Consider the following 23,941-nt stretch of genomic DNA (forward strand, 5'->3'; position numbering starts at 1 on the left):
CTTCATCCCAACAGCTGGGCGTTCGTGCAGGCGTTTCAAATCATATGCGCACATCTGGGACTACCAGCGTCAGTGGACGTTTTCCTTTTCCTTTTTGAAGCCAAGCATCCGGGAGATCGCCTTTGGGTGAGTCTGAATGGGATTGCTGGGAGGTCGATCCTCTCTATCTTCCAGCAATCCTACAAGGATTGGAAAGGCAAATTTGTCCAAGTGCGCCAAAACGACCAGGACGCTTCGCTGCTCGACGGTTTTCCCTTGTACTGGGTAAACAAGGGAAACAAAGACTCTAAAGGAAGCTTCAGGAGGCCAAGAAGCCCTGACAACATGGGCGCTTTGGACAAAGATCTGTGCCTCTTCTGGAAGAGCGTGGCAGACGCTAACATCACCTTCCTCACCACTGCGCTCATTTCCTTCGAGTTCTTCGAAGATCAACTCGAGGCTCGCATAGGTTAGTGCTTATCTCAGCGCTTAAGTCTTTGCCCTGTGCTGTACCCCTGGTAACTGTTGCTAGGCGTCTCATCTGTTGCGCACAAGACTTGAGTTTTATTTTCTGCATCACTTGTTTGTCTCATCTGCATACTTGCTCATGCATTTATCTTTCTCTTTGAGCTGACCTGTATACCTTGGTATTATGCAGATCTCATGTTGGGCAAGGGAAAACTGGCTGAATTGAGGGCGCTCGCCCGAGCCCATGGGTTGGCGTCGGGCTCCCAGACCGTTCCCAATTCAGTGGTGGAGATCGCCGCTGCCCAGGGCAGATCGCCCCCTAAAGGCCCAGCTCCTTCAGAAGCCTTGCCCGCTCAACAACGCAAAAAGCTCATCCTCAGGAAGCCAAAGAGGAAAACCCCTCAGGTGGTCCATGAGGATGAAGAAGAAGACGATGAGGCAACTGAAGATGGCCTCATCACCAAAAGAAGGAGGGGGGCGCCTTCCTCACCACCGGCTCCACCTCCTCCTCCAACATCAACACCGCCTTCTCAGCCAGCTCCACCTCCAACACCACCTCCTCCCCCAGTTCCCGCATCACCAGTCCAAGCAGTTCCCTTGGCGGCTGCATTTCCTGTGGTTGAGGCTGCTGAGCCCAACTTCATGGAGAACCCCCCGAGCGCCTCCACGCCATATGTATCTGCTGGAGGGGGTCCTCCTTCAACTGCCTCAACTGCGGAAGCTGCACCAAGCGGGGATGAAGGTGCTCACAACTCGCCTATCATCATCACCGAGTCCCCCTCGTCGCCACCACGTCAAGAAGCTCCAACTCAACAGCCAACTCAAGAAGGTGGTGGCGAGAACCAGCAACAGGCTCCCCCGGTGCTTCCCCGAGCAAACCTCTCCCTTGAGGTCAAAAGGGTGTGGGAACCCTTCTCAGCAAAACTCAAGATGATGGCAGAGGATTTCCCCTCCATCATATCAAAAGCTGTGGAGAGTTCCAGCAAGAAACTCCAGGATGACATCTCCGTGCTCCAAGAGGAGAATCGCCTAATACGGATCGAGGCGGAGAAGTTGTCCTGCAACCTTATGCTCGCGGAGATCGATCATTCCTGAGTGGAGGATGCCATGAGCACCGAGCTGCGGGTGGCGCGCAAGGAGGCCACCGATCTACGCCATAGGGTGCACCTCTTAGCTCAAGAGAAGATCGAGCTGGAGAGCAAGTTGGTCCCCTATCGTCTCAAGGTGGCTAGCTTGGAGGCGTCAATTAAAGCAGATGCCGCCAAGGTAGAAAACCTTGAGAAGAGGTCCGTAGATCGGGAGGTCCTCTTGGGGAAAACTGAGAAAGAGAGAGACGACACCATGGCCAAACTCGCCGAGGCCAAAAAGGAAAACGAAGGGGTCGCCGCAGAGCTGGTCCAAGCGCAGGCGGAGAACAAGAGGGTTACTGAAGACCTTCTTCAAGCTCGGGAGAGGGCTGAAGAATTGAAGCAGCAGAATGAGGGGCTCAAGAAGCAGATTGAAGAACTCGAGCTGAGCTCTGCCCAAATCCTCGCTGCTGGGTTCGATGCTGCCTTGGAACAATTCGCCTGCCAGTACCCCGATTTGGATCTCTCCATGGTGTCACTGAACAACGAAGTGATGGACAGGAAGATCGTTCCTTCTGAAGACTAGCTGGTTGTTGCTTCCCTCCATCACTTACTTACCTGTCTCTTTCTTACACAATTCACTTGTAATAAATTTTTCTCTTCTTTGTGCATGTATTTTGAACTGTTGCCACTATGTTATGACCTTTCTTGCTTCTTTACATGATCTTTCTGTTGACTTTATTTTCCTTGTATAACTCTCTTAGATGAAATTAACTTAACAACTCCGTGAGCGCAACTTGTTTACTTGCTGCTTAAACTATCAACTTTCGAGCGATAATACTCTAACAACTTGTAACCTTAAGGTAATGAACCTCAGCGCGAAACCGTTTTTTCAAGTAACGAGCTTCAACCCAACTAACAGCTTAAGACGCAGCTTACCTGATCTGCTTTATCAAAACGGGCCTTGGTTTCTTGCCATCGCTTGAATTTCTCCTGGTCGCCAAAGAGTCTTAGCGAGACTAGCTTCCTCTTGCCTTCACAACTTGGCCATTATTCCCTCATCTGGGGGTAGAGGCGCCTTTCGGATCCTTCTCTACCTTCCTGAGCTTCAGAACAGGGAACCGGGTGGCTGGGCGTTCTCTTTGAACCTACCTTAGCCACCCTCTGAACTTCTTCCACCCTTCACTCCATACCTGAACTCGTTCAAGACGAGAAGGATTTTATCTTGCCTGAACTCGCTCGTCGGCGAGAAGGTCTTTAACTCGCCTCTACATTGCTCCAGGGGCTACATCTTCTCTCCCCTAGAAACACTGAGGACTTTTTGCTGGTGCCTCTGCATTGCCCCAGAGGCTACATCTTCTCTCCTCTGGAAGCACTGAGGACTTTTTACTGGTGCCTCTACATTGCCCCAGAGGCTACATCTTCTCTCCTCTGGAAGCACTGAGGACTTTTTACTCTTCCTCGCCTGCACTCGCTCGACGGCGAGGAGGTCTTTATCTCGCCTCAAGACGCGCGAGGGCGTTGAGGTCTTTTAACTGGTGCCTCCGATCGCCGAAAGACGATGAGGACTTTAAACTTTAACTATGCCGCCAATCGCCGAAAGACGATGGGGACTTAGAAACTTTTTAGAAAGCATGCAACATAACTTCAACTCGCCTTAATTCACATATAAGTGATAAGGTCTTTCTTCAAAACTTTCGGAAAACAACAAGCATGCAATCCAAAACACTTTAAACTTTGAAAACTCTTCTTTATTGGGCGGCCTCATTAAAACCCTCCTTAGGGAAAAAAGAGTGCCCCCTCCAAACTGTTTTAACAGAAACATTGTAAAGCTCTTCGTGTTTGTTTTTACTTACAAAGTTCTTAATGTAATATAACTTGAGGTGCGTGGCGTTCCAAGTGCGAGGGATCGCCCCTCCTTCCAACGTTTCTAAGCGGTAGGCGCTGTTCCCGAGCGCCTCGGTTATCCTGAACGGTCCCGTCCACTTAGGCGACAGCTTGTTCTCCATCTCGTACTGGTGGGCCTTCCTCATCACCAGGTCGCCTTCTCTGAACTGCCTTGGCATCACCTTCGAGTTATATCTTCGTTCAATCCTTCTTTTCACTGCCTCAGCTTTCAATCTCGCCTCCTCCCTGACCTCATCCAGCAAATCCAGATTCAGCCTTCTTTCCTCATTCGAGTCTTCCGCTACAAAGTTCTGGAATCTCGGCGAGCTCTCCTGGATCTCCACTGGAATCATTGCGTCGCACCCGTAAACCAAACTGAACGGGGTCTCATGGGTTCCTGACTGCTCGGTGGTGTGGTACGCCCAGACTATACGAGGTACCTCCTCAGCCCAACTTCCTTTGGCTTTCTCTAGCCTTCTCTTCAAACCTCTAAGCAACACCCGGTTGGCTGACTCTACTTGGCCATTCGTCTGAGGGTGCTCGACGGATGCAAATACTTGTTGAATTCCACCCTTTCGGACAGCTTCTTCAACAGGTGACTTGCAAACTGAGTCCCGTTGTCCGACACCAGGCGCTTGGGCACACCAAACCGGCACACAATGTTCTTCCACACGAAACCCTCGATCTTGTGTGCGGTGATCTGGGCCACTGGTTCTGCTTCGATCCACTTGGTGAAATACTCAATTGCCACCACCAAGTACTTCATTTGCCTGATCGCCAATGGAAAGGGTCCCAGAATATCGATCCCCCATGTGTGAAACGGCCAAGGGCTGTAAATCGACTTCAACTCCTCGGGAGGCGCCTTGTGCCAATCGGCGTGCTGCTGACACTGCTTGCAGCACTGCGTGTACCTCTTGCAGTCCTCTCTCATCGTGGGCCAGTAGTAACCTGCACGGAGGGTCCTTGCGGCCAGAGCTCGACCCCCGACGTGGCTCCCACATATCCCTTCATGGAGCTCTGCCATAATTCTTAACACTTCTCGCCATGCACACATTCCAGGAGTGGGTGAGTGAACCCAAACCTATACAGCTCGCCATCAATCATTGTGAACTTGCTAGAATTCTTCTTTATCTTCCTAGCCTCCGTCAGATCCAACGGGAGGAGGCCATCCGCCAGGCATCGCTTGTACTGTGTTACCCAGGTGTCTGGCTCATGGGTCGTGCAGACCTGCGTCATGTTCACCTTTTCTCCCCGACATGCTCTTATTCTTGGCGACCTCAAGGTCTCTTGAGTCAAGGATTTGTGACTCCTCGCCGCTTTCTCCGTCGACTTTCTTATCTGAAGAACCAGGTGATCTGCCACAAATGCTCTGGGCGTCTTCAGAGTTTCTTGAATCACCGTCCTCTGCCTACCCCCCTTGCCTGAACTGGCAAACTTAGCTAGCAAGTCAGGTCGGGCATTCTGCTCTCTGGGCACGTGCACCACTTCAAAGGAGACAAAGGAACTCTTCAATTCCTGTACATACTCCAGGTAAGCCGCCATTTGTGGATCTTTAGCCTAGAACTCGCCCGTTACTTGTCCCGTGACTAACAGCGAGTCACTCTTAGCCATCAGCACCCTAGCTCCCATCTCCTTGGCCAGCAAGATACCGGCGATCAGCGCCTCATATTCTGCTTGATTATTGCTAGCCTTGAAGGCAAACCTCAGGGATTGTTCGATCAGCACGTCGTTGGGTCCCTCCAAGATGACCCCAGCACCGCTACCCTGCTGGTTCGACGATCCGTCCACTGAAAGAACCCAACGAAAGTCATCCCCCTCAACTCGTGTTGCTTCTGACGAGAGCTCGACCACGAAATCTGCGAAGATCTGCCCCTTAATCGGGCCTCGGGGTTCATACCTGATGTCGAACTCCGATAGCTCCACCGCCCACTTCACCATCCTCCCAGCGACGTCGGGCTTCTTCAAGACCTTCTGGATGGGCAGGTCGGTCATCACCAATATTGTGAAGCTATGAAAATAGTGGCGTAACCTTCTTGCCGAAAAGACTACTGCCAGCGCAGCTTTCTCCAAGGCCTGGTATCTTACTTCGGGGCCTTGCAGCACCTTGCTGACAAAATAAATAGGCTTTTGAGCCTGATCTTGGTCTTGGGCGAGCACCGCCCTCTCAGTCACAGCAAAATACAACCTGAGAGGGGTCCCCACCAGCGGTTTGCACAAAACCGGCGGGCTCGCCAGGTACTCTTTGAGCTTGACGAAGGCTTCTTCACACTCCTTCGTCCAAGCAAATTTGTTATTCCGCCTTAAACACAATATGGATGGCCCTTCTCCCCACTAGCCGACACGAAACGAGACAGGGCGGCCATCCGACCCGTGAGCTGCTGCACCTCCTTCACGGTTGCTGGGCTCCTCATCGCCAAAATGGCGGCGCACTTATCAGGGTTGGCTTTTATTCCTCTCTCAGTTAAGAGGAACCCCAAGAACTTCCCAGCCTCCACGCCGAAGATGCATTTCTCGGGATTCAGCTTTAACCTGAACTTAGCGATCATAGTGAACAACTCCTCCAAGTCCTCCACGTGCTTGCTCTTCTCCGGCGAGGTCACGACCATGTCATCTACATACGCTTGCACATTTCTTCCCAGCATTGGTGCAAGTACCCGATCCATCAACCTTTGGTACGTGGCCCCCGCGTTCTTCAGCCCAAACGGCATCACCTTGTAGCAGTAGCACGATCTCTCGGTCATGAAGGCAGTCTTCTCTTCATCCATGGGATGCATCTTGATCTGGTTATACCCCGAGAAGGCATCCAGGAAACTCAACAACTTACACCCTGCAGCACTGTCCACCAGGGCGTCTATGCTCGGCAAAGGATACGAATCCTTTGGGCAGGCCTTGTTCATATCAGTGAAATCGACGCACATGCGCCACTTCCCATTGTTCTTCTTTACCAGCACGACGTTGGCCAGCCACTCAGGGTACTGCACCTCCCTGATATGGCCTGCAGCGAGGAGCTTCTGGGTTTCGTCCCTAATCGCCTGCCTCCTCTCCTCATTGAACTTCCTTCTCCTCTGTCGTACTGGTCTCACCTGGCTGTCCATCGCCAAATGATGGCACAAGAAGTCGGGGTCGATCCCGGGCATGTCCGAGGCGGACCACGCGAACGCACCCAGATGCCGCTCTATCACCTTGGCGATCTGGTCCTGGAGCTCAGCCTCCAGAGATCTTCCCAGCTTGAAGATCTTTCCCCCGATTTCCCTTTCGAGCCACTGCTCGACGGGTTTTGGTCTGGTTTCTCTGGCGATCACCGCCCTGGCGATTCCCAGCTCCCTCGCTTCCTCAGGGCGATTCCTCGCCTCTTCTTCCTCTAGACCGGCGCTCCCCTCCCCCAGCTCAGCATCCACCATCACCCTTCGCTTCCGGCGGTCTCCTCTATTACCGTCGGCCTGGGCTTCACACCAGGAGGCGGGGTGGTTGTCACATAACTCACGGACCTCTTGTTCTTCAGGCTATTCTCATAGCACTTCTTTGCTTCTTTCTGGTCGGATTTGATGGTGATCACCACCCCCTCCATAGACGGCAGCTTCACCTTCATGTGCCGGGTCGAAGGTATAGCGCCTATTCTGTTGAGCGTGGGCCTTCCCAGCATAATGTTGTATGCTGAAGGGGCGTTCACGACAAGGTACTTGATTTTCTCTGTTCTCGAACCCGCCTCGTCTGTAAACGTAGTCCTCAACTCAATGTACCCCCTGACCTCCACCTGGTCACCAGCGAACCCATACAAACACCGTCCATAGGGCCTCAGCTGGTCAAGGGGTAGCTCCAACTGCGTGAAAGTCGGCCAGAACATCACGTCTGCCGAACTTCCTTGGTCCACCAGAACCCTGTGGACCTTCCTTCCTGCCGTAATCAGCGAGATGACTATGGGGTCGTTGTCATGAGGCACAACGTCCCGAAGATCTTGCTTTGTGAACGTAATGTCCACATCCGGCGAGTGGTCCTCGAACATGTCCACCGTCATCACAGACCTCGCATACTTCTTCCTCTGTGATGCGGTGCATCCACCACCCGAGAAACCTCCTGCAATGGTGTGGATTTCTCCGTGGGTAGGCATCTCGTGCTGCTGAGCCTCACCACCTGCTGGATGGTAGCTCGACGCGCCCCCTGCCCTTCTATCCAGCAAGTAATCATTCAGGAACCCGCTCTTGACCAGGTCGTCGAGCTGGTATCCTAAAGCCAAACATGAGTCGATGGTGTGGCCAAAGCCCTGGTGGAACTCACACCAGGCGTCTGGCTTTGGTCCCAACACCTTGTCGCCCACCTTCTCGGGCGCCTTCAGCCGAGCTGATATATTGGGAATGGCGATCAGGTTCGCCAATCCCATGACAAACTTGTGCTTTGGCGGGCGATTGTACTCCCGGCGTGCTGGTTGAGGGCGCCCCGGGCCCCTGCCCTTGTTCTTTCTTGGATCGTAAGGATGGCGAGTCCTCTAATCCCTCTTGGCCGACGCTGTCTCCAGCACCCTCTGTGGCTGGATCCTGGTCTGGGCACGTGGCCTAGCGGGGGCCACGCTTCCCCTCTTCTCGGCGACCTCACTTTCATCGGCGATGTGGGCCACCGCAAGTCGCCTAACCTCAACAAACGTGGCGGGGTGAGCCCTGATCAACGCCTCACAGAATGGTCCCGGCAGCACGCCCTTCTTGAATGCGTATACCAGCATCTCTTCGTCCTTGGCCGGCGAGCGGACCATCTGCGCCCCAAAACGAATCAAGTAGTCCCTGAGGGACTCTCCCTGGTACTGCCTTATGTCAAACAGATCATAAGACACCCTGGGCGGCGCCTTGTTCACTATGTACTGCTCGACGAAGATCTTCGAAAACTGTTGGAAGTTGGTTATGTGACCTGTAGGCAGGCTCACAAACCATTCCAACGCCGTTCCCTGGAGTGTGCTCACAGATATCTTGCAATACACGGCGTCTGATCCGCCTGACAGCATCATCTGCGTATGGAACGTGGTGAGATGTGCCTCAGGATCCTCCACGCCGGTAAAAACAGCCTTCACAGGTACCACACTCGCAGGGATAGGCGTGTTTGTAATCGCCTGAGCGAAAGGCATAGGGAAAACGCGAGGCGGCGTTGACGGCGCGACCTCTTCAGCAACTGGACGCCCTCGCTGCTCCTGAAGAGCTTGACGCAGTTCCTCAGTCACTCTGCTAAGCTCTTCATTCCTGGCCCAAGAGGCGACCAGGTCTTCGTGCATTCTCGCCTGCTCTATACGCGAGGCTTCCACGTTCGCCTGCAGCGAACGCATGATTTCCACCATCTGCGCCATAGTCATGGCGCCTTCAGCAGCAACGGGCGCAACTGGACTTGAACGGTTGCTTCTCATATTTCTCATGAAAACTTGACAAATCACAGAGAGCGATGAACAACACCTTCTTCAGCGACGATCGATTCAGTGATCAATCGGTCAGAACTTCGCGAAACTTAGAAAAGCCTTAAGAACACAGCGAACCTTCACAGAAACTCGCAACTCCACTAAAAACCAACACCTCATCCACGAAAATCCGAACGAGCAACAGAACTCAGATCTCACCGATTAAAACTCGCGCAAGCATCAAAAAAACCTCACCTCACCGAACAAAAACTCAAACGATCGGTGGAAAACGCGAAATTACCGAACAAAACCTAGATGAACAGCGGACAGTGGTTGCACCAGCACACAACCACACAGAAACCGCAGAAACTTCCAAGAACTCACGCTGTGGATGGGAACAGGTTTTACACGGCCCCACGGTGGGCGCCTGATGATCCTGCCTGTTGACCAAAACGCTGGAGCTTTGCCTCGTCAAACTTGGATCGACTTCTGCGCCGTGTTAGCCTCCGTCCTTCACCGCGATCCACCTCAAGAACCTGCAAAAGACGAAACGGCGCCGCTACGGCCGATCACGCTCCGACGCCCAAGTCAGCGACTGAACCACCAATTACTTAAGAGTAAAAACTCAAGAATTCTAAGGAACCGTGACCAGTTCTCTCTTAGCGTACTCAAGACTCGCAAGCGTAAAGAAACAATCTGAACGTGCGTACCTCAGAAGTTCGTTGGAAACTCTTATATACCTGGACACTTTCTCTCTCCTGGCAGTTACACATCTGGACACGTGGCTCGCATCCAGCTGTACACGTGCCATCATCTAGGGCATCCTTGACTTGGGCGCTATTTCTTACTCTTCAGGTTTTTTGGCTAAGTTTACTTATGCATGATACAACTCAATGCATAGTTGCCTTGGAGCGTGATCTCTTCTGGGTGGCGAGTTCGGGTGCCTTCGTACACACCTTCCCTGTGGTCTCGCCGGCCGCCTTCATGATCTACCCTACCTGTTTCACCGTATATGCTCAAGTAAGCTGTCTCCCGACCTCAGCCTCTGGCCAGCTGGGAAATGACTATCTGCCTTCATCTTCGGCGATGTCCTCGTTTCGGCGATCTCTAATCACTTGGTCGCCTGGGTTCACATCTGGCGACTTCATCTTCAACCCGGTGCCCGCCGGTTTAGGCATGCTGGAGATCGGAACATGCCAATTTTTACAACTGGCGACTACATGAACCCCCCGACTTCCTTCCCTTCTGCCAACCAGGTGCCCCATCCAACACGCCTATATAACAGCTCGATGCCACGTCATCACTTCCGACTACCAGGGCGGTACAGACTTGAATTGACACTGCTTATATAATTTCCATTTCCTGAATACTGTGTTTCTATTTACCTTGCATGCTTTTGCCTCTATTTGCGGTGGGGTTAACTAACGTAACCGGTGAAACTTACTTAACTGCATCAACTCAGCAATACTGGGGCTTAACCCTTCACATACTGCTTTTAACTTGAGTAAACTGTAAACCTTATAACAACTTATCAAACTGTTAACTCAAAGTAAACTTGAGCAACTATTAACTCTTTAGCGATGACATTTAACACAACTTGTGAACTTAAGGCAACAAACCTTAGCATAAATCACTTACTAGGCAACAGGTTTTAACCCAAACTAGTATTAAAACACAGTTTACCTGATCTGCCAAGCGAGGTGACCCTTTACTCCTGTCATCGCCTGGAACTCTTCTAATCGTCGTACAGCCCATTCGCTATCTCAACCCTCACGCTGTAGGGTTCTGGCGACGCGATCTTTCTTACTTCCATAACTTCATCATGATTCCCTCATCTCTGGGTAGAGGCGCCTTTCAGATCCTTCTCTACTTTCCTGAGTTTTAGAACAATAATCTGAACTCGTTCAAGACGAGAGGGATTTTCTTTCTTCGCACCGCCTGCAAGCGTGGAAGCTTTATCTGGTCTTACTGCGTTAATATTGATGCAAATTGTGCTTGATGTTCACTGATTTAACAGGAACGATATAAAGCGAACTGGATTATGAAATTTTAACCACAGAAAGTTCAAGATCTTAGCTCAACAATGGCACTGGAATTGCACTTCTTTTTGTATTTCTTTTTTGTGTTCTGTTTTTCCTCTTCTTCCTGGCCTAGACAGTCAAACCATGAGTTCACCTTTTTCTGGTTTTTTTTTGCTGACCTCTAAATAAAAATCTCAAAGTACCTACAAAATCGATCGAGAAATAGTGTTATGTAGCGAGTTATCGTGTTCGAGGTCCAACCATTTTGAAACTGAAGCCCACCTGCAAACCCATATAGGTATTGATCGCGCTACACTTGACTGGTGTGATCATACCAGCACTAATGCACCAGATCCCATCAGAACTCCGTAGTGAAGCGTGCTTGGGAGTGAGTAGTATTAGAACGGGTGACCTCCTGGTAAGTTCTCGTGTAGTACTTCATTTTGTATTTCTTTTTTCTGTTCTGTTTTTCTTCTTCTTCCTGGCCTAGACAGTCAAACCATGAGTTCACCTTTTTCTGCTTTTTTTTTGCTGACCTCTAAATAAAAATCTTAAAGTACCTACAAAAACGATCGTGAAATAGTGTTGTGTAGCGAGTTATCGCATTCGAGGTCCAACCATTTTGAAACTGAAGACAACCTGCAAACCCATATAGGTATTGATCGTGCTACACTTCACTGGTGCGATCATACCAACACTAATGCATTGGATCCCATCAGATCTCCAAAGTGAAGCGTGCTTGGGCAAGAGTAGTACTCGGACGGGTGACATCCATGGAAGTCCTTGTGTTGCACTTCTTTTTGTATTTCTTTTTTGTGTTCTGTTTTTCTTCTTCTTACTGGCCTAGACAGTCAAACCATGAGTTCACCTTTTTTTTGTTTTTTTTTGCTGACCTCTGAATAAATATCTTAAAGTACATACATAAACGATCGTGAAATAGTGTTGTGTAGCGAGTTATCGCGTTAAGGTACAACCATTTCGAAACTGAAGCCCACTTGCAAACCCATATAGGTATTGATCGCACTAAACTTGACATGTGTTATCATACCAGCACTAATGAACCAGATCCCATCAGAAATCCGCAGTGAAGCGTGCCTGGGCGAGAGTAGTAATAGGATTGCTGACCTCTTGGGAAATCCTCGTGTTGCACTTCATTTTGTATTTCTTTTTTGTGTTCTGTTTTTCTTCTTCTTCGTTGCCTATACAGTCAAACAATGAGTTCACCTTTTTTTTGCTTTTTTTTGCTGACCTCTAAATAAAAATCTTAGAGTAGCTACAAAAACGATCGTGAAATAGTGTTGTGTAGCGAGTTATCGCATTCGAGGTACAACCATTTCAAAACTGAAGCCCACTTGCAAAACCATATAGCTATTGATCGCGCTAAACTTCACAGGTGTGATCATACCAGCACTAATGCACCGGATCCCATCAGAACTCTGCAGTGAAGCGTGCTTGGGCAAGAGTAGTACCAGGATGGGTGACCACCTGAAAGTCCTCATGTTGCACTTCTTTTTGTATTTCTTTTTTGTGTTTTGTTTTTCTTCTTCTTCCTGGCCTAGACAGTCAAACCATGAATTCACCTTTTTTGTGCTTTTTTTTTTGCTGAGCTCTAAATAAAAATCTTAAAGTACCTACAAAAACGATCGTGAAATAGTGTTGTGTAGCGAGTTATCGCGTTCCAGGTCCAACCATTTTGAAACTGAAGCCCACTTGCAAACCCATATAGGTATTGATCGCGCTACACTTCACTGGTGCGATCATACCAACTCTAATGCATTGGATCCCATCAGAACTCCACAGTGAAGCGTGCTTGGGCGAGAGTAGTACTAGGACGGGTGACATCCATGGAAGTCCTTGTGTTGCACTTCTTTTTGAATTTCTTTTTTGTGTTCTGTTTTTCTTCTTCTTACTGGCCTAGACAGTCAAACCATGAGTTCACCTTTTTTGTGTTTTTTTTTGCTGACCTCTAAATAAAAATCTTAAAGTACCTATATAAACAATCGTGAAATAGTGTTGTGTAGCGAGTTATCGCGTTCGAGGTACAACCATTTCGAAACTGAAGCCCACTTGAAAACCCATATAGGTATTGATCGTGCTAAACTTGACAGGTTTTATCATACCGGCACTAATGCACCGGATCCCATCAGAACTCTGTAGTGAAACGTGCCTGGGCCAGAGTAGTACTATGATTGGTGACCTCCTGGGAAGTCCTCGTGTTGCACTTCATTTTGTATTTCTTTTTTGTGTTCTGTTTTTCTTCTTCTTCGTTGCCTAGACAGTCAAACAATGAGTTCACCTTTTTTGTGCTTTTTTTTTGCTGACCTCTCAATAAAAAATTTAGAGTACCTACAAAAAAGATCGTGAAATAGTGTTGTGTAGCGAGTTATCGCGTTCGAGGTACAATCATTTAGAAACTGAAGCCCACTTGCAAACCCATATAGGTATTGATCGCGCTAAACTTGACAGGTGTGATCATACCAGCACTAATGCACCGGATCCCATCAGAACTCTGTAGTGAAGCGTGCTTGGGCAAGAGTAGTACCAGGATGGGTGACCTGCTAGAAGTCCTCGTGTTGCACTTCTTTTTGTATTTCTTTTTTGTGTTCTGTTTTTCTTCTTCTTTCTGGCCTAGACAGTCAAACCATGAGTTCACCTTTTTTGTGCTTTTTTTTTTGTTGACCTCTAAATAAAAATCTTCAAGTACCTACAAAAATGATCGTGAAATAGTGTTGTGTAGGGAGTTATCGCGTTCGAGGTCCAACTATTTCGAAACTGAAGCCCACTTGGAAACCCATATAGGTATTGATCGCGCTATACTTGACTAGTGCGATCATACCAGCACTAATGTACCGGATGCCATCAGAACTCCGCAGTGAAGCATGCCTGGGCGAGAGTAGTACAAGGATTGGTGATCTCCATGGAAGTCCTCGTGTTGCACTTCATTTTGTATTTCTTTTTTGTGTTCTGGTTTAATTCTTCTTCGTTGCCTAGACAGTCAAACAATGAGTGCACCTGTCAAACAATGAGTTCATCTTTTTTGTGCTTTTTTTTTGCTGATCTCTAAATAAAAATCTTAGAGTACCTACAAAAATGATCATGAAATAGTGTTGTGTAGCGAGTTATCGTGTTCGAGGTACAACCATTTCGAAACTGAAGCCCACTTGTAAATCCATATAGGTATTGATCGCGCTAAACTTGACAGGTGTGATCATACCAGCACTAATGCACCAGATCCCATCAGAACTATGCAGTGAAGCGTGCTTGGACAAGAGTAGTACTAGGATGGGTGACCTCCTGGGAAGTCCTCGTGTTGCAGTTTCTTTTGTATTTCTTTTTTGTGTTCTGTTTTTCTTCTTCTTCCTGGCCTAGACAGTCAAACCATGAGTTCACCTTTTTTGTGCTTTTTTTTTTTACCCCTAAATAAAAATCTTAATGTACCTACAAAAACGATCGTGAAATAGTATTGTGTAGCGAGTTATCGTGTTCGAGGTCCAACCATTTGAAGGTATGCTTTGGTGAAGACGAGGTCAACATGAAAGGCGTTGTCTGCCCTTTGTACTTCGACCGACATCACCGCCCACGCATACTTCTTCCGTTCGGAAGCGATGGAACCTTGGCGCAGGCGCCTCGCGAGACATTGACCCACTCTGCCCGCGGGACCCAGCTTACGTGGCTCCTTCCCTGCTAGTGGTCAACTACGCCCGATGACTGATCGATACATTCGACAAGCAAATAAATATTACAGTTCATAAAGAGTTTGAACTAATCCCCCCCTTAGTTGGCCAATAATCACGGTTTTACCCGGGTCAAGTCATGAAAGATCCATGGTGGGATGAATGACTGCAGCTTGCTTCAAGGCAGCTTCAAATCATACGAGGTAGGATTTATCAACATCTTGCTTGAAAGAATCAATGGTTTTGATAAGGTCTTCCCCTTTGCGGGTCACCTCCTGCTTCAGCTCTTCAACTGCATTCAAAAGCTTGTTTCTCTCTTCAGCTAAGCTCGATGCCTATTTGGTCTTCTCTGCTCTAAGTTGTTCGACTTCTTGGTGCAAACCATTCAAGCGGTTGATCTCATCCTGGAGGTGTTCTATCTCCTTGTGGAGCTCCATGTTCTCCATAACCTTGGTCCTTGGTTGATTTTCGATCTTTTGCCTTAGCATCGACCAGGAAAGCCATGACAAATGCTTGTCCAAACAACTTCAAGGTATCATGGCAAAGGTGGTCTTCGTCATGAACCATGAGCCTAACTCTATCTTCGTTGGGCAAGAAGAAGGCTTCACCATGGGTCCCACAAACTTTTTCCCCTCGAGCTCTCGTCTTCTCACTCTTGAATGGTGATGACTTCTTGGTGTCGTGCACAGTCGTCTAAGTGTCAATGTTTAATAGACGGAGTGGTTATTTTTCTCTTCCTTTTAAAGACGAGCCTTGAGGTGGTCTACTTGTCCGAGTCAGTTGGAGTGTGAATGATTACAGCAGGAGCTTTCCTTTTTTATGCCAAAGACTTCTTGGGTAGGCTAGTAGCCGCCCTCATCTTCCCAGTGAGCTCGGCTAGCTCGGCCTTGCTGATGTTGGAAAGCATTTTTTCTACAAAAAAAACGAATAGATGATTAGTGGTAATTATATAATTTTTTCCGTTAAAGGTAGGAAATGAGGAGTATCAGTGTAAGCTTTCAGGGCACCGAGAAGGTATTATTTGGTTAACAAAAAGGAGGTATCAAAGACGACTTTCAAGCTTGTCAAAAACTAACAAATCCCTTGATCCTTTGGAGACAGATCTTCCAAGCGTCGAGCACTCTGGAATCTAGGGTTGGGTGTCCAATATAAGGGAAAGTTGTCCAGTAGGAACGAATCTCTTGTTGAAGCTCAGATTTTAAGGAATCGGCCTTTAAATTTTTTATAGGACGATTGGAAGAGGGTAAGTAAACCTCTCCCAGAGGCACCATTTAGGGAAACCCACAATTGGCGACCCGAGTGTTTGGCCTCAAAAAAATATAGGATGACTTTAACAGTCGAAGAGATGTCGAGCTGTGAACACAAAATTATGAAAGCTCAAATAAATGCCCATCTATTTGGATGTAGCTACGCATTAGCCCAGTCAACAATTCCTTTTCAAAAATGGACAGGGGTAGATGAAGAATGTCTTTTTTTGAAGAAAGTGGCACAAAAGAAACAAAAGGTACCATTAGGGTCTGATGACTCATCACAACATATCGGTTCCCTTTCCTTACACTTTACTGTTTTAACGAAACCCTCATGTTTTTTACTCATAACACACCTACTTTCCCTTAACTCTCTAATGTGTAAATGGGTGGTATAGTAAGAGGTTTCCTTTAAGAGTTCTTTTTTAGCCCAGGGATATGTGGAACTATAATCCATTAACGAAGCAACTAAAGCATAAACAAAAGTAGAATACAAGCACCATTCAGGACAGGCAGAATGAATGGAATCGGTGCAGATTAAAATGCATTTCTCTTAATGCAATTAGTAAGCTAAGTGATTATCATCAAAGGAAATAAGTGGGAAAGGAATACCGGGTGTGACGGTGATGTGTGGTGGCGCGAAGGTGAAAGAGGAGGTGTTGAAGGAGGATTTGGAAGCAAGAAAGTTTTGGGAGCAGAAGAAGTTTGAAACAAGGTGAGGGAAATGAAAGAAGTGAAGAATGTATATTCGAAAGAGGAAGATGAAGCGGCAGCAGTTCCCCACTGTCGATGCGAGTGCCATGTGTACACTCCACATTTCGTAAGGTGAATCGTCTTTTCATGGGACGCTTCGGTAACCACACCTCAGCTGCCCCCTGAGGAAACGTCATGTTAGCCTCCAGTATTGGAGAGCCTCTTCACCTTGTCAAGCTCGGCTCAAGCCTGGGGGGCTTGTGTATTGGCCGAATGTGCTCGGGTCCTCGGCCCAAGCACTTAAGTGTAGTAAGCTCGGTTAGATAAGTTATACTCAGCTCGAGGTCGACCCAGATGTTTGGTAGTCTACGCGAAAAAGATGCTTAAAGTAAAAATAAAAAAGGAATAACATAATTAATTAAAGCATATATATCTTTTAAATACAAACAAGAGATGTTGGGAATAATGTGGCATAGCACCTGAAAATGAAGGTGCGCGTTAACAAAATGTTTTATTGTTGAAATTATATTCTTGTTGTTGAGATTATATTCCTATTGTTGAAACAATATTCTAGTTGATGAAAATCGTTGAAGGAATGTCTATAAAAGGGGTTTGAGACCTCCGAGTAAAGGTAAATGATTCAAAACCCTGTACGGATACAGAATTATAGTTTGAATGCTCTCGGTTCAACACCCAAGCAAGGGCACTTCAGATAGGAGCTCACTTTTGAATCCGACCAATGTCAGCCGAAAAGAACAATTAGTATTATTATTTTAATATTTATATTATTAATATTAATATTTCATTATTATTATAAATATGTAAATATATTTATATTATTATTATTTATTTTATTATTACATTATATTATTATAATTTTTTATTTTTTTTATTAATATGATATCATGCTGCATCATGCACATATCATTTTTGGGGGTAAAAGTGAAAAATATCATTGCTGATGTGGCTTTCAACTCAATTCTTTGCATGCATGTGAGGAGAAGATTTTAATTCATTCACATGTTTGCACACCTTCAAATCTGCACATTTACCTTGATTCGAACACGAATAATTTCATACTTCTATTGTCAACAACGTAAATACATTAATCCAAACACAGGTTTGTTTTTGGATTGAGAAGTGAAATGTGAGAATTTGAGGAAGTGGATGTGTAAGGATATGAGAGAAAAGTGTGAAGAAAGTGAGTATTTTTGGATTGGAGTATGTTAGAGTGAATCTATGAAGAAAGTTTATTGAAGTTCGTGAGTGATGTGATGATTGAGAGAATTTTTTTTAAATGAGTAAAATGTAAGATTACAAATTTACCATTATCTTTAAAAAACTAGAATAATCAAATGTTAAGTATTTTTGTGTAAATTTGGATTAATTAAAATTATGTAAGTTATTTCTAATATAGTTGAATAATTAGTTTAAAAAAATACAAGGTACTTGACGAAAAATAATTTACATGTAAAATTTTAAATATATGTAAAAATTGTAAATTGTTATATAGAAATAAATAATTTAAATATATTTATAAATTTAAAAATTATAATTAGAAAATTCTATTGTATTAAATATAAATAGTATTATTGTATTTGCTCTCGCCGGTTGACTCGAGCGGCAGTCCCTGACCCTCCTATCTCCGTCTGAGAATCAAACTTTCTTGATCGAAGAATCTCTCACCTACAAAGACAAATGGCGCCTTGACGACCATTTGCACTCCGACGCTCAAGTCAATATTAGGGCAAAGAAACACTAAGTGTATAAAGTAGTTTCAGTCTTAAAAACCGTGTACCTTGCTAGGGTTCTTAGCACCCTTTATATAGGTTGAAACTAGAGTTTACCTTTGTTTCGTTACCCATGTCTAGGGTTCCTTGGAGAATGTCCCTGCGCCGCTATTACACAATCTTAGCGTAATCTGTCGCATGGAACTTCCCTTAACTGGAGTGCAACGACTAATAGAATGGTCGTCTAGGTACCAACTTGTGCACCAAGTCTCTAGGGCCATCTGTTCTACGGGTGCCCTAAGTATTGGCGTGCCATGCATGCAGCTTCCTTCGGAAACCCTAACCCTAATGGGTCATAGCGCTTCCAAGGACTGTTTACTCGTGTCGCGCCTGAATGCGTTATACACACCAGTTGCATGGATCCCTCGTGTCTTAGGACTTCCTCTCATATAAGATGTTTTAACCGGTAACTAGTATAATTTTGGGACCCACCTCACGTGGCCCAATACAACGGTTCAGACCACCGACATCCGACCTCTCCCTCTGCTGGCGAGGTCCGATGTCGATTCCTGACATCGATGTCTATGGTACCGATGTTCGAAGACTGACCAACACCCTGATATGTGTATCTAGGGGCCAACCTTACGTGGCCCATCTGTACTATCAGGCATCGGTGTACAATGTCTAAGGTTTGTCACTGGAATCGATGACCGAGGATGGTCGGTACACAAGGTCCCCAGTCTCGAGCTGTAACTTGTTCAGCGAAGAGACTAAGTGATCGCCCTAGGCGACCTACGTGGCACTGGGTGACGAGATGTGAACAATACACTGAAGTAACGTCTCACCATACTTTTTAAATCAGCGTACACGTGGCAAGATCAACGACTATCACTTGTTGTCGTTTGCGCTTCTTCGTATACTCCACGGTCTTTCGAAGACTTGGACTACGACTTCCCTTCTCCCCGTTCGAGCGAGCCCTCCTCACTGAGGTGAATGTTGCCCTCGCTCAACTGCACCCTAACAGCTGAGCGTCCCTAACCCTATCATGTGCCACTGCCTTGGCCGTACGCCACTAGTGGACGTGTTCCTCTACTTCTTCGAGGCAAAGAGCCCGTGCCAGAAACTATGGGTCAGTTTCAATGGTGTCGCTGGGAGGGTGTTGCTGAAGCTCTTCCAGCAATCCTACAAGAGTTTCAAGAAGCACTTCTTCAAGGTGTGATGCAACTGGAGGGACCCCACTCTCTTAGATGGGTTCCCTTTCTACTGGGCGGAGAAGCCCAACCTCTAGAAGCCTAGGTGCCTTGAGGACCTTCCTCCTCAAGAGCGGGAGGTGTGCAACCTCCTTTCTGGCCTCCAAGCATCGTTTAACACGGTGGAGCTGCTTAAACTTGAGTTTAGCCCTAAGGCCCTCAAGGGTTATATTGGTACCTTTCTTATTTCTGCTTCACATTTTCCGCCAATTGCATGTTGTTTAGTTTCTTATCCTTTGTTGTTTCTATGCAGACATGGCCCTTAACGAGGAGAAGAAGAAGAAGTTGACCGAGTTGTTTGCCAAGCGCAGGGCTATTGCTGCCGGCGTGGGCACTTCAAGCCCTGCAAACCTTCCTCCCCCTACTTCCTCTGCTCCAAACTCATATGTACCAACCCCTGGTGACAATAGGCTAAAGGGGGTGGTGGTGGCTGCTGGCACAGAAGACGAGGACACCTCCTCAGGCCTTGTCTTCAAGAGACAAAGGGTGGATCACGTCGCGGCGCCATCACACTCTGCTTCTGATGGCCATGCGCCATCCTTCAGGGACAACCCTCCGAGCGCCTCCTCCCCTCGCGACCTTATCGTGCACGAAGGCGGGGGATAGAGTGCTTCTGAAGGCCACCAAGCGCCTTCTGCCGCCGATCTTCCAACCATCCTCCAACAAGCACTTAGGTGTTTCCAGAATAAGAAGGTGGTGGATAGCCTGAGTGGCGCAATGCTTTGGAGAATTCCTAATTGCGTTCAGCCTCGCTCTGAGTAAGGCAAGAGATTCACAGGTTGAGACAACGAAACTGAGGGAAGAACTAACCCTCCAAGCCAAGACCTTCTCCAAGAGTGAAACGACCATGTATCAGGAGCTAGCGAGTCTTCGTCAATCCAAGAAGGAGGTCAAGAGGCTTATTTTTTAGAAGTCTCAGGAGGCCCTCCAATCTGAGGAAAAGATCTTACCTCTCCGTAACGAGGTGGTTGACCTGAAGAGAAGGTCGAGGAGGCGCAGGCCAAGATGGCCAAGCTGGAGGAGAGAGCCACTCAGCGTGAGGTTCAACTAGGTCAAGTGGAGGGGGAGCTTGCTCAGAAAGTCCAACTCTTCAGGCAAACAAAAGAAGAGCTCACCAACGACGTCGTCGATGCTTATGGCACAGGGTTTCAAGATGCCATGGCTCAGTTTGCTTGCGTGAATCCTGAGGTGGATCTTTCCCCATTCGTAGAGACGAAGTGGGTCGTCGATGGGCCGCTCGTGCCCCGGGAGTAGCTTCTTCTGTTTTGTAACTTAACTTCTTGATGAACAGTCTGCGAGGTTGTGCCTTCCGTGAAGGTCGTCCTCAACTCTATGTTGTTAGAATATATGGCCTTAAACGAGAGGGGGGTGAATTGTTTAAGAGAGGTTTTTGAAAACTTTTTAAGGTTTTTCAAATTCTTTGTGTGAATCCATAACAGGAACCAAGTTAGACAAGAATATAAGCAATAAAACAACAGAAAAACAATCGGTTGTTTCTTCGAAACAATCGGTTGTTTCTTCAAAACAATCGGTTGTTTATACCAGTAAAGCTTAAAACAAAATTTAAATGAGTTTAGAGTAAGAGAGAGATACACCAACAGTTTATACTAGTTCACCCTTAATCCAATAGCTACATCCAATCCCCATAAAATCACTAGGTAATCCACTAAGTAATCAAACCAGATTACAACACACAAACCACCAAAGTAGTGACCTTGAACCCTTCAAGAAACACACTCCTTTTGGCAAAACACACCAAGAGTATTGATCTTGACCACCTCAAGAGCACACAACACTCCTTGGCAACACAACACCAGAAATACAGTAGATTGAGAAGGGATTACAGTTGTTTACAGTACAAACTGAAATCAATACAATTGCAATCCTATTTCACTCTCTTTGAAAAAACCAAAGCTTGATGTGAATGTTCAAATCTTGAAATCAACTTTGTCACAACTAAAAAACTCAAATATGTTTCTCTTGCTTATTTGAAAACATAAACAAACCATTTATATTTTCCAAAGATTGGTCAAAACAATTAATTAAGGAATGTATTCAGTTGAAAATCATTTAAAGCACATTCAACAACCAAAACAGAATTTTGTTAGGATTTTCAAAGAAACAATCGGTTGAAACCACGAAACAACCGATTGTTTGGTTTGGCAATTATGTCAACCAAACTAAAACAGTTTTCAACCTTTTCAAAACTCCTAAAAGTAAAACAACCGGTTGATTCGACAAGACAACAGGTTGTTTTTCACTTAGTTGGAAAAACACTTTATTTTCTAAAAGGTTTTAAATCACATCAGTTTTAGATTCAACAAAGGAGTGGATCACATTCTATTCTACCCAGATCCCTCCCTAAACACAACAGCAACACCAGCCTTGCATCAAACACATAGAATTTGGATTCTTCAAAGCACTTGATCACCCTTGATCAACATATGTGTCCACGCACCTCCACCTAGTCTCCAGCGAAACGATATAAACACCCGGTATAAGGCCTTAACTGGTCGGGAGACAACTGTAACTTGTTGAAGGTCGACTAGAACATCACGTCACCCAAACTTCCTTGGTCCACGAGGACGTGATGCACCCTCCTTCCTACTGTCACTACCGAAATCACCATTGGGTCATTGTCATGTGGAATGACGTCCTGGCGGTCGGCCTTGGTGAAGATGAGGTCAACATCGAGAGTATGATCTGCTTCCTACCCCTCTACTGTCATCACCTCTCTTGCATATTTCTTCCGCTAGGAGGCGGTGCATCCTCCTCTTGAGAACCCTCCAGAAATGGTGTTGATCTCACCATGAATGGGCACCTCGTACCCCTGATCTATTCTTGCGGCTACTAACGCCTGATCCTTATGCGGCTTTAGGAGGTAGTCCTTCAAGAAGTCGCTTTTCACCAGCTCGTCCAATTGGTGTCCCAGGGCCAAGCAGTTGCGTATGGGGTGGCCATATGCTTGGTGAAATTCGCACCAAGCGTTCTTGTTGGGCCCCATCTTCTTGTCTGTCTTCGGGGACATCTTCAGTCTTGTTGCTATGCTAGGAATAGTGATCAGCTCCTTGAGCTCTACACGAAAATTGTGCTTGAGGGGCGGGTCTCTCCGCGCACGTGCTTCAGTCTGGGCTTCTCGTAAGGTTGTTGCTTCCCTGAGCCTTTCTTTTCTATTGTCGCCTCGTGCACCCTCATGGGTTGAGGTCGACCTACTACTCGAGGTCGGACAGGACTGACGAAGCCACGTTTCTCTGTGACTCGATCCTCCGCGGCGATGTGCGCCAAAGTCGGACGCTTGATTTCACAGAACGTCTTTGGGTAGAACCTGAGTAGTGATTCGCTGAAAGGCCCTGGTAGCATTCCCTTGGTGAAGGTGTGCACCCTCATTGCCTCATCTGTAGGTTTGAGCCTCACCACCTGGACTCCAAGCCTGTTCAAGAACTCTTTCAAGGACTCCTCCTAGTACTGCTTTATGTCAAAGACATCATAAGAGATTAGAGGGGGAGCCCTATTGATAAGGTACTGTTCTCTGAATAGCGTTGCGAACTGGTCGAAGGTGGTGATGTGTCCGTCAGGGAGACTGACGAACCATTCCAACGCTGCGCCTGCTAACGTGCTCATCAGCAGCTTGCAGTACACAACATCAAATCCTCTTGTGAGCATCATCTAGGTATGGAACGCTGTAAGGTGAGCCTTTGGGTCCTCTACACCCTTGAAGGTGACTTTCGGGCCCAGAAACGTGGTTGGTAACGCAGTATCCATAATCGCCTAACAGAATGGCATGGGGCATGCCCTAGGTGGTATGGGTGGGGCACACTCATCCACCACGCGCTACCCTGTCTGTTGCAAATCCCTGCGCAATTCCTCATTGGTCCTGCGCAGTTCTTCGTTGTCTGCCTGTGATGCGGCAATCTCAACCCTAGACGCCACTACCGCCTCTTGGAGGGCGCACATGGTCTCCATGATTTGTTGCATGGCGGCGTTGTCCCCTCTAGAGGGCGCAGCCCCCGGGGGCGCAACAGATCATTGCCTCGTACTCCTCATATCTTAACACGATTGCGAGTGGGACCTTGTTTTATCGTGCCCTATAGTGGGTGCGAAATGTTCTTGTCGGTTGACTCGAGCGACAGTCCCTGGCCCTCCTAGCCTGAGAATCAAACTTCCTTAATCGAAGAATCTCTCACCTGCAAAGACAAAGGGCGCCTTGACGACGGTTTGCACTATGACGCGCAAGTCAGTATTAGGGCAAAGAAACACTAAGTGTATAAAGTAGTTTCAGTCTTAGAAACCGTGTACCTTGCTAGGGTTCTTAGCACCCTTTATATAGGTTTAAACTAGGGTTTACCTTTGTTCTGTTACCCATGCCTAGGGTTCCTTGGAGAATGTCCCTGCGCCGCTATTACACAATCTTAGCGTAATCTGGCACATGGAACTTCCCTTAACTGGAGTGCAACGACTAATAGAATGGTCGCCTGGTTACCAACTTGTCGACCAAGTCTATGGGGCCCTCTGTTATGTGGGTGCCATAAGTATTCACGTTTCATGCATGCAGTT

At 47.1% G+C, this 23,941-nt stretch overlaps 1 protein-coding gene, 3 non-coding genes and 6 pseudogenes across 4 annotated transcripts; all 10 read left to right on the plus strand.

Annotated features, from left to right (window-relative positions):
• The first annotated feature begins 642 nt into the window (after positions 1–642).
• LOC137817830 (predicted GPI-anchored protein 58) lies at positions 643–1,542 on the plus strand. The gene is made up of 2 exons (XM_068621057.1): positions 643–1,347; positions 1,444–1,542. The coding sequence occupies exons 1-2, from the start codon at positions 643–645 to the stop codon at positions 1,540–1,542; spliced, it is 804 nt and encodes a 267-aa protein (XP_068477158.1).
• A 9,572-nt stretch (positions 1,543–11,114) lies between these two features.
• LOC137819868 (5S ribosomal RNA) lies at positions 11,115–11,233 on the plus strand (annotated as a pseudogene).
• Positions 11,234–11,471: 238 nt separating this feature from the next.
• Positions 11,472–11,590, plus strand: LOC137819867 (5S ribosomal RNA; annotated as a pseudogene).
• Positions 11,591–11,827: 237 nt separating this feature from the next.
• Positions 11,828–11,946, plus strand: LOC137819877 (5S ribosomal RNA; annotated as a pseudogene).
• A 238-nt stretch (positions 11,947–12,184) lies between these two features.
• LOC137819842 (5S ribosomal RNA) lies at positions 12,185–12,302 on the plus strand. The gene has a single exon (XR_011082454.1). It is a non-coding gene; the product is annotated as a 5S ribosomal RNA (ribosomal RNA).
• Positions 12,303–12,542: 240 nt separating this feature from the next.
• On the plus strand, positions 12,543–12,661 carry LOC137819871 (5S ribosomal RNA; annotated as a pseudogene).
• A 238-nt stretch (positions 12,662–12,899) lies between these two features.
• Positions 12,900–13,018, plus strand: LOC137819866 (5S ribosomal RNA; annotated as a pseudogene).
• Positions 13,019–13,257: 239 nt separating this feature from the next.
• Positions 13,258–13,375, plus strand: LOC137819803 (5S ribosomal RNA). The gene has a single exon (XR_011082417.1). It is a non-coding gene; the product is annotated as a 5S ribosomal RNA (ribosomal RNA).
• A 240-nt stretch (positions 13,376–13,615) lies between these two features.
• On the plus strand, positions 13,616–13,734 carry LOC137819874 (5S ribosomal RNA; annotated as a pseudogene).
• Positions 13,735–13,993: 259 nt separating this feature from the next.
• LOC137819795 (5S ribosomal RNA) lies at positions 13,994–14,112 on the plus strand. Its single transcript, XR_011082408.1, has one exon. It is a non-coding gene; the product is annotated as a 5S ribosomal RNA (ribosomal RNA).
• The last annotated feature ends 9,829 nt before the right edge of the window (positions 14,113–23,941 follow it).

This window comes from Phaseolus vulgaris, chromosome 10 (assembly GCF_000499845.2).
Source record: "Phaseolus vulgaris cultivar G19833 chromosome 10, P. vulgaris v2.0, whole genome shotgun sequence".
Lineage (NCBI taxonomy): Eukaryota > Viridiplantae > Streptophyta > Magnoliopsida > Fabales > Fabaceae > Phaseolus > Phaseolus vulgaris.

Bases quoted from the DNA above. Each gene is read 5' to 3' on its own strand.
- LOC137817830 (XM_068621057.1), top strand. From the start codon at position 643: ATGTTGGGCAAGGGAAAACTGGCTGAATTGAGGGCGCTCGCCCGAGCC. The intron at 1,348-1,443 runs GTGTGGGAACCC...AAGAAACTCCAG, and splicing joins TCTCCCTTGAGGTCAAAAGG to GATGACATCTCCGTGCTCCA.